Source organism: Poeciliopsis prolifica, unplaced genomic scaffold (genome assembly GCF_027474105.1).
Source record: "Poeciliopsis prolifica strain line A6 unplaced genomic scaffold, Auburn_PproV2 SCAFFOLD007, whole genome shotgun sequence".
Taxonomy (NCBI): Eukaryota; Metazoa; Chordata; class Actinopteri; order Cyprinodontiformes; family Poeciliidae; genus Poeciliopsis; species Poeciliopsis prolifica.
The window spans coordinates 8,951,566-8,962,196 of record NW_026562382.1 but is presented as its reverse complement, the minus strand read 5'-3'; the positions used below and the strand labels follow the sequence as shown (position 1 = coordinate 8,962,196).

The 10,631-nt window shown below is 37.1% G+C and overlaps 1 protein-coding gene across 1 annotated transcript in view; it reads left to right on the top strand.

Moving 5' to 3' along the window:
• The first annotated feature begins 7,672 nt into the window (after positions 1–7,672).
• Positions 7,673–10,631, top strand: part of frmpd4 (FERM and PDZ domain containing 4) — a 39,120-nt gene continuing 36,161 nt past the window's right edge. The window contains exon 1 of the mRNA XM_055032197.1: positions 7,673–7,859. Coding sequence (XP_054888172.1) covers positions 7,816–7,859 — 44 coding nt within the window. The 5' untranslated portion in view covers positions 7,673–7,815. The remainder of the gene's footprint in view (positions 7,860–10,631) is intronic.

Sequence of the window (10,631 nt, the reverse complement as noted above, 5' to 3'; positions counted from 1 at the left end):
TGTGTGCACAACACGCAAAACAGTACGCATAATCTATGTGATCCGTTACCGTCTTCTGAAATAAACAAAAAAATCACCCTTGAATATTTAAGATAATATATATAAAAATACTATCCATCAAAGATGACGTGATTTGCAAGTTTCATTTCTTTTCGGGGGAAAAGCTATGGGCACATTTGAAATCTTACTCAATCAACTCTAATTAATTTGAATCATGATTTACTCAATTGAAAATAATAAACCACATTTGTAGGACAGCTGAGTTCAACCCACAACCAGGCTTACTGCCAGACATGTAGAATCAAGAAATCACTTAAAATGAACCTGCTTGGCAACATTAAGTTGGCTGAGAGATCTCAAAAAGCAAGGGATCAGCCCCAACCTGAAGAAAAAGCAGTCAGGAGGAAGCATGAAACTGTAGTGAATGTTCACAGGAGTGGCTTGCTTCCCAAAATTAGTTCAGCAGTGCATCAACGACTCATGTAGGAGGTAAAAAAGGAGGCCAGTATAACAATGTGAGCACTGTGTGATTCACTTGCCTCAGTTCAAGGCCAGAGTTCATAATTCAACAATAAGAATGAAACTGGGCAAAATGACATCATATGGGAGATTGTCGAGGTAAGACCTGCTACTTATCAACAATAACTCAAATGTATGCGTCATATTTTTTTTAAATTAAACTTCTTGGTGATTCTTAAAACTTTCGATAAAATATGCTGCAAATTGAAGACTGAAACTTTTAAAAGGTGCCTTAGACAGGCAGTCCTTGCATAAAAACTTTCCAATGTGGTTGAAGTAATATAATTCTGTGAAGAAGAGTGGGCCACCTGTTATCACAAGTGCTTGATGGCAGTGATTGCTGCCAAGGGTGACACAGCTGGGTATGAGGTTTTGGGGACAATTGCTAATTCATATCGAACAAGGTTGGTCCAGACAGCTTTTTCTTCTTACCTTTTTCAATGGAGGCATTTAAAAACGACAGCTTACATTTTCCCATGTTACCTTTGATGCTCTGAACAAATTGATGATAATTTTGTGAAGGGAGGATAGTTCAGTATACATTAAAGGTTTCCTTCAGAGATGATCAAGCTGAAAAAACTGGTTTTATCCACTTCACAGATTCATATAGTAAGAGTGAGAGTTTTCTAGTTTCATTCTTCCATATAGTCACAATCTCGCACACACCTCAGCTGCATTCGCTCAGTCACACTGTATTATTTCTTCACTGCAAGGTAGCTGAGATACATGGCATGCCATGCCCTCTGAACGGACCCTTCCTGTGGGAGCCCTGGGGAAGAGACCAGTGTGATAACGCAACATGTGAACCAGCACTGTATGGCCTCGATAAGGATTTATCAGATACGGAGAGTCCACTAAACAGACAGGGGAAGTGGTGATAAGTGGGCGGCTTTACGTTTGATCTGCTTATTTGGTGCTGATGGAGTTCGGGTAGAGACTCCCGGAAGATTCTCATCAGACATCCTGTTACATAATTTTCTCAAAGGGATATGTGGAGCAAGACAAATGCTAGCTTAAGTAGAAAACCCCAGGCATGTTGATTTATAAAATATATTTCACTATACACTCTGGTTTGTTTCAAGTATAGGCGTAAAACAGAAAATTGCTGCAGTGAAGTTTTAATAAATTTGAGCAAAAATTACAACTATTTTGGGGAGTAAACTGAGAAGTAAACTTGGAATGTGCAGAGCATTAAAATCCAAACAGAATGAGCCGCTTCTCACTCCTCTGTCTCAGCCAAACATGTTTCAGAGGGACTACTTTCCAGTTAATCAAATTAAATACTTTGGATCTATTAAATAAACTCAGTAAAATATATTTTTTGGTTATAGTTTAACAACATTTTAAAGGCTTCAGTTTTGCAAGACATTGCACGCGAGACTAAAATGTCCCTCTTTTTAGCACAGGGCTTTGGTGTTAATAGATGTCTTCAAAACAGAACACATCTGTACAATTAAGATTTCTCTTTGATAAGTAAACTCACCAAGCGGATCAGCAAATAGTTTCAGCATTTATTAGATAATTCAGAAAGACAGGTGTAAAATATTTTTGTCTTGAGTTTGCATGAGTCATCTTAGCTGGAGTAAAGAAAAGAAACAAACCATGGCAGTGAAGGCAGAGAAAAAAGACCACTAGATGGCAATGGAACAAATGCTTAAATTGGTACCGACATGATGTGCAGCTTTTTTGTTGGGGGGATTTGCTGGCTGTCTGTACATCAGACACTGAGTACTACGTGAGGGGAGAGTTACAGATTGCATGACCACCACAGGCAAATGATGTCCATCTTCTTCAAAATTCCTTCTGTGTAGGACTTGTGTTAACTTGTCTTGCTTTACAGATTGGCTGAATTTGTGTACACTGAACTGCAGTTGCTTCAGAGAAAAGAGAAAAAGCTTTGGAGAGTCTTTGTCTTACACAAGCAAGTTTTTTACAGGTAGAATCTACAAATATTGAAAGCATTTTTTTAAGGATTATATGTGACAGACTAAAAATGATACATTCTATGATAAATATAGCATATAGAGCCCAGTCCCTTTTATTCTAATACCCATTAATAAAATGCTTTGCTGCCATTTGCTTTTGTAAATAAGTCAATTTGTAAGTAAAATACATCTTATTGGTTGAAATACAGTTGCTCTGTGAAGGCCTCATAGCACATTATGTCACAGAAATAGAATTTCAAAATAATATTTGTGTGCTTAAATATTTAATCAGTCAGGTTTTGTTTTTTGTTTTTTTGCATGGGCCAAATTGCATCAATTTGAAAAGATTTTAACTGTGATTAAATCTTAAGAAGTATAAGTCAAATGCTGAGAAAACTACAATATTTCAGGTGGTTGTTTAGTTTTATTTATACAAATTACAGAGATTTCCATCTCTGTTGGTGCAGAAATCTGTTAAAAGCACGATTGGTTGCAATTTTAAAGAGCTGCAACAGAATACTTTAGAATGAATATTTTCATGTCTTGTTTACTTTAAAGTGAAAAGAACAACATATTAAGGACAGCATCATTTAAACCATAAAAATGGATGACCATCCAGTTAGTAATAGGTTTCTGCAGTGCCACTTTTCTATCACTTGTGTGCGCTAGTGTATCTTACAGAAACGCTAACTGCTTACAGCACTTATGAGCCATCAATAATGTACATTAAAGAGACAGAGAATTTGTCCCATAGGGCCATGAAAATGGAGCGAAACAGCACCTCTTGAACTGCTGTATGACTTTTTGTGTGAATGTGATTAAACACCAATGTTATTGTCTAAAACTGCAGCAGTTTGGAAAGATGTATTGACTATGTTCAAACTTTACATTGATATGCATTTATAAATTTTTCTTTTTCCACAGTGACTCATAAATTCTGGGAAACGCAATCATGTGTAACCCTCCCATGTATGCACCCTCGAGGTTCATGCATTTTTTGGTCAAACACAGAGTCATTAGTGTTTTGAAAACTGAGAAGTAAAAACAAAGCATCCTCTGAGAAGAGTGCGTTTATATCAGATTGGTGGGCTGCTTTTTATTACTCAGATTACCACCTCTTACATTCGATAGCTCATCTTCTCTACAGTGAAGGATGAAAATGGGAGTAATGGTGAGTAGAAAATGCAATCTGGATGTCAGAGAAGCACTTGATTAACCACTTGCAGACGCGGCCTCTGAGTCAGGGCTTTGGCTATTGCCGGCTCACTTTTCCCTCTTAGCCTGATCTTTCAAACATTACTGGTCACGAGGTATTGATTTTTCATCCTTCTCAATATCCTCTTGCCTTTAATAGAATTTACACCAGACTATCAGCTTTTCAAGAAGGCTCCCCTCCCCTCTCTTTGTGGCGATGCCAGTATCTTCTAAATCTAAACCACAAAGAGGGGCACATCGAAAGCTCATCCTTTCATCAGCTCCTAACTACCTGACAGAGAAGATATGGAGCCCGAAAACAAAGATGAAAATGAAAGTTGTGCTGCCAGGTGTTTGGACCAGAACCACGAGGAGCAGAGGTGAGCCAACAGCTGTTTCACTTCAGTTTTTTTTTTTTTTTTTAGAAAGACACGAGAAGAGTAAAACCTACTTAAAGAGAAGCGGTTAGAAACTTTTGTAACTTTCCCAAGGTGTATTTTAGAAGCAAATAATTCTAGACCAGAAGTGATTTCCAATGTCTTTTTTTTTTGCATTGCAAATTGAATATAAACAAAAAGAAACATGAATTGAACACATTTGAGAAATCCAGATTAACTGAAATTAGTATCGATATTTAAATATTGTCAGATATTTTACCTTTTACATAACATTTCTTCTAAAATTTTTAGAAGACTAATTCACCTGTCACAGAAACACAGTTTTATAGTCTCCACCCAATTATACAACATTATCAGCCTTTGGAAATCTTTGTAGTGACCTAATTTTGAAACTAAAATCAATCAACTGAATGTTACACAAATTTACTTAATATTTCTATACAGGGAATTTGAGGATTTGGTAAATTTGGTGTTCACACCCAAAACTAAATTAAATCGTCTGTCTTCACGCTGTTCTTCGATGCATGTATGGATTCAACTTTCGGATCGTTTTTTTTTTTTTTTCTTTTCTTTTTTTCTGGCAATTCATGTTTAAACAAAATTCGGGTTTTGTCATTTTAGCAATGTAATGTCCACCCCAAATGTTGTAAATAGTGACAACAGAAAAGAAGGATGTCATTCACTAAACACAAACCAAAAAAACCTTGTGTTAAAGTCTAATATATGCTATTTGAGAGATTAAGATAACACACTAAACACCTGATACTAAAGAAAATTTTAGATAAACTCAAATAAGTGTGCACAGCTTTTATTTAAAGTAGTGCTTCCGTCTGTAATAATGGATGAGTGAAATGTGTGATATTTTACCCTTTTGCTTGATCCCATATGAAAAAGCAATTATCTTCCGTATTGTCAGGCTAATCACTGCCGTAATCCAGGGCATTAGAAATGAGGCATGCTCTCGCAGAGGTTCTCAGAGAGGCTTGGAGCTCTGCCTGCAGCAGAAGAGTGCGTCTGATGCAAGTGACAGCGTCGACTTGGTGACCTATAGCAGCTTTCCACGGGCACATCGATTTTTCTCCCACATTACAGATAATTGCTGGATGCTGTGAATCCTATCCTCCCAGGGCAGCAGGGAGGAGCTTCTTTAGTATGTTGACACAGGAGTAGCTATCTGATTTGCAGAATGTGATATCCTGAGATCTCATTGACTGCCATTGATTTCTTTATGCTTCCTGACTTTTCTATATGTATGCTTAACAGCTTGCTTTTATGCCTGGCTTGTTAGTCGTCTCGATGGCTGACATTTAATTGAGCACATGAAAATGCACTACTAGATTTCTTATTTAGCTTTCTAACTTGTTTAATTAATTATGAATAATAACCCTACCAGACAGTCTTCTGATGGCAAGAGTGATAATTGTCCTGATTTATATTTTAGACAAATACAGCAAACTGTAGTAGTGGAAGAAATTAGGTTGGCAGTTTTTATTACATACATCTGCAGGCCTCAGAATATGCCGAGCTGCTGCTCTTATTAGATTAATATGCATTTCCCTGTTCTGCATGAAGTGACTCTCATCATTTTATGCAAATGACTGAATCTAGTGTTTGTTCTGCTTCATAAAGTAAGGAAAAAGTCACTTCCAGCACAGTAATGTACTAAAAATTTGCTTATGTTGACTGTTTTGCACATAACTTTAAAATGCTTGGATATTTTGTTATGTGTTATATTTTTCTAATGAATCATAAATGCAAATCTCTGTCTTTCAGCTATCCATAAGCTTAGACAAAGTTACCTGCTGAACGTTTTGGAGATTCATGCTCTAGAGGTACAAAGCTGGTGGTCAGACACATTTACAGAAAAACGTTGTTATAAATATGTTGAATAAGGGGGCTACTTACAAATACAGGCCACCATTTTAGAATGATTAATTTCCAAAACAGACAGTAAAGATGAAAACTGTCTCTTCTGGATGAATCTAATCACATTTCTCCAAAAAGAAAGGTCTTTTTTCCTGTCTGCATTTGAAAATGGCAGTCTGGGCTTTTAACGTGATTATACAAAATACATATGTGTCTTTACTCTATGTACGTTGACTTCTGGTTTAACTGCAAATCATATTCATTCCAATTCATAACTGTGTTCTGGTTTATGATGGAATATCATGTAAAGTCTACAGAAAATACAGTGAAGTCTGTGATTGTAGTGCAACAAAATGTAGAAATCAATTAAAATGTGTAGTTTGCTTTTCCAAGGAACAGTAAATGAGAAGATTTTTCAAGATGCACAGTACCTTAAATAGCTTAAAATGAGCTATCCACCCACAAGCAGCACACAACACATTAAATCAATCCAGCATAGAAACGCTTCTTAAATCAAGCCTGCTGAAACCCAGAGACAGCATGCCTAATGTGATTCTTAACTGCAAACGCAGTGCGTGATTATTGCTTTCGGTACATCCTCTGTTCTCGCTTGTGTTGCGACCTGTGTGACACAGAAAAACAGGCCACCGATGCAGTGTGCTCTCTGGCCCAGGGGCGAGCGCTGGGCCAAATGATTGGATGGATTCATGAGCAGTATTTCTCTCACAGAAAGGTCTGCTTTAACCTCACACTGCACTCTGTTGTGGCCATATGGCCATGCTTAGCTACTGGACATGCAAACAGAAACGGCGCATGCTTTTGGCATGGTGCTCAAACCAGAGTGGCAAAGCCAAATGTCTGAACGTTGCATGCTGTACTGCTCTTATATTTGCAAACTAAACTTTCACTTGTCAAACGTTGCTTTGTGTACTTGGCATGGGATGTGTTATGCAAGCATCTCCATTTGCTTGCAGTAGCAGACACGTGCCTCACTTCATAACTAATAGAGGACTGTGAATGCCATTCATGCATGAGAGTCAGCATGGTATTATCCAGTGTCAGCAAGCATGATGCTAAAAAAGAATAGCTGTGGGTTAAAGTGAAAAGAGATGTGAAAATGAGAAAACAAATCACCTGATTTTCTGAGGCATATAGATACACCTTCAAATGTAAGATTTCCCAGTGGCTGCGTTATACAGTACAACAATAAATCTATGTGAGAATACAGTAGAAATAAGCTACCTGATGGCTACTGTGTAACATGGACCTAATTCTGTGGTTTATATAGGATTTAGTTCTGGCTCAGTTAGGGGTGACAGTTGGCAGGCAGACAGTGATAGAGCCTGGATTATGGCTGAAGCTTAATTTCTAAGCTCTTATGGATGATAAAACACATGGCATATTCAAAACGCTTTGTAGTTTGGATTAGAAAATAGTTCAGATATTATTTTATAATGTTTGTTTTACTTAGTTCTGGCACCACTTAAGTGCATTTCCAGAGAAGCGTTGATGTAGAAAAACGCCACTGCTGAATGTTCGTGAGAGCTTTGCTTATAGCCTTAACCCAGCACAGCCAGCCATTGAAGTCCAGCTGTTCCGCATTGATCTCTCTGTGTGTTTTCTGATGCACTGGCCCGGAATGTGATGTTATTTCATTACCAAGGCAGGAGCGACAAGCTTCGTCTCCTCCCTCAGGGCACTGGCCACTCACTTGGACAGGCCCCGCTGCATGTAATAATAACTGGCTTAGTCAGACGCGGCTCAGTTGACTATTGAGTCAAAATCAAGCCACGAGAAACTTTGTAGACGGAAGAAAGAACATGAGCACTGATCAGTAAAGAAGGCTCAGAAGGCCCGGACAGGAAAAACTGAAACAAGTTCTCCATCAAACTAAATTAGACTTGTCACCAGCTATGGACCCAGTTGACAGCGATCTTGGCATTTTTACAGTCATTCTGTAAGTAGAGAGTTCTCTCTTTAATTGTGGGCTGAATCAAAAGTGATTATTTATGAGTATTATATTTTCTAATATGAAAGTGCATGGAATTCAAGTCTTAAGATATAGATTAAAAAAAGATTTGGGATTTTGTAATAGTTATTTATTTATTTTTGTTGTCCTCAGAAATCTTCCGTATACAACAGTGCTTTGGCATATAAATGATGATGTGAAAACAATTACGATCCAACAATTATTCAGGTTTTCATTATGCAACGCTCATATTGATGTCTAGTCTTTATAATCTCTGGAAAGAAAAATATCACATTGCTGATATACAAGCAATTATACTTGATTTTATTCTTCAAACTCATACATCAACAAAAATATCTCACAACTGCCAATTGTTGTGTGAAACAACTCCAGTTGTTTCACTGGAGTTGAAACAACTCCAGTGAGTTGAAACAACTCCAGTGAGATGCAACATGTAAATATCTACTCTCTGACTTTGGCCTGAAGAAAGTTTGCCACATATCTCACTTGCAGCTGTGAGCAAGAACATCTTGCATGTTCAGCCAAACTTGAGCGACTCCTCAACATCTCATTAAGATCAAGAGCCGAGCTTTTATTTGACATATTTGTTAATTGTCAGCCCGTCCGACGTGGGTATTTTAGGTGGTCATTTTGGATCATTGTCATATTGGAGAATGTAGTTATGGTAATGTTTTTTCAAAAATGGTATTAGGATTATAATAAATGGTCCTGTCTTCTGTGTAGTCTTTTCACTTATGCACATCATATGACAGGTGCTATGAAGTTATTTATCCCTTTGTACCAAACATTCCCTATGGTCAGGTATCATAATAATAACATTTTAGACTTATTTCAGTTATTCAGTTTGATCTTCATACTTTTTGGAACAAAAGCTAACTCCTTTCACACCTACCATGAAAGTTGAACTTGTGTGGTATCTTTCTGTTTATGAAGGCACACACTTTCAGTCGGGGAAAGTTTTGAATCTCCTGTACTGATAAATTATTTGTTGTACAGCAGAATGTCTACTTTTCATCCTTTCTCCAGCGCATTTTTTATTCTGCTTGCTTGAGGAAGCTCTTTTGGATTTACCTTGTTATTTATTGTAACTTCATTAACTAATTTTATAGATGCAAAAAAATGAGCCAATATTGAGATCTAATATTAATATTGCTGTCAAGTCCAATAGCCCATATTTAGCAATATTGTTTACATCTTCGGCAGATACCAATTAATGCCAATCTATTGTGCATCACAAATTTGATTATGATTCTTTTGCACAACTCCATTCTAGCCATGTTTTATTTCTATTTAGCAACAAAGTTGTTTTGTATGGTTAGTGAGGTTGAAAACTATTTAAGCATTCAGCAATCTTGAAAACTTTCTACGCAGAGTTTAATTCCCCTGTCATGTAGCACAACTTTTTATGACGTTGATGTTAGACCCCCAACCAGACGTTTAATAGCAAAAACTAGCAATCCATCAATAAGAGTTCAGAAATTGAACAGTGACATTGTTTTCCTCACTCATCGTCCAACTGTGACGCAGGACTCTCATCCATATTGAGTTGCAAAAACACTGGCCACTCAATATTTCTAATATTAGACTATGGCAACACTGTGTTTTGGAAATATAGAGTTAACTTGAAACAAGACCTAAATGCCAGGACTGAAAGGACAATAAGCATTTAGTGCCTGATAGGATGAGCATTTAAAAGACAAAGAGAACCCATAATATCTCTATTCACCAAGAATGAAACAAAAACCTGTAGTGATGGTCATGTTCGTGAGAGGCCTCAGGCAGTACCGCAGCAAGGACAGTTATGGTTCTGTGTCAGAAATCCTGTCATTGACTTAAAATCACTTATGGAAACTATTATCATTGAATATAGTTTTCCAAAAATAAAGAGATATAAATGGCTGAAGGAGCAATATTTGACATTCCTTTTGCAAGTCATTGCCATTTTTTTTTTTTTGACTGAACACGAGAAGGATTGCTGTCGATCTATCAGTACAAATTTGATGGACAACTTTTATATACTTGATTGGTGTCATTAATTCCGATATAGGTCCAGTGGTTACGACTGGACAGCAATAAATGTTGGTATCTTTGTACCCTAATTTTCTTTAACAGACTAAGGTGAACATCTGACTCAATCTCAAGTCATTTGCACCCTTTAAAAAAATTTGTTCTAGGATCGCCTGGCATTGAGCTCCCACCTTCTTCCTGAGATCTCTGATGTTGAAGCAATCATTCCCACCCACAGTATGATGCTGCCACCACAATGCTTCTCTTAGGGTATTGAGTGTAAAGGGTGATGTACAGTGTTAGATTTCCACCACACATTGTGCTTTGCAGAACACAAGTATACTGTCCTCAGCTAGCTTATAACTAGCTGAAAATGTGACCTATGATGGCTTCTTATTGGTTGAAAACCTTTTGGTTGTGGTATATTTGTTCTATTATCAGAAAATGAACAATACACAACCTGTCTACTCTGTTTCTAGGTCATCATAATTCTTTTTGTTCATTACAGTTCTCTAGCAAATCATTGAGGGTTTCACAGAAGGACTGAATTTATAATGAGATTAACACTGTCCAGATATTTGAGGACACCTGAAGGGAATTAGTTGTACTGGGTTTTGCTGAGAAGTATTTTGAAATTACAAAAAGAAAATTTAATTTATGGAGCATTTCTCATACTTTCAGTTATGCACTACGTTGTGTTGGGATATCACTTAAAAATGTTTAAGACAAAAA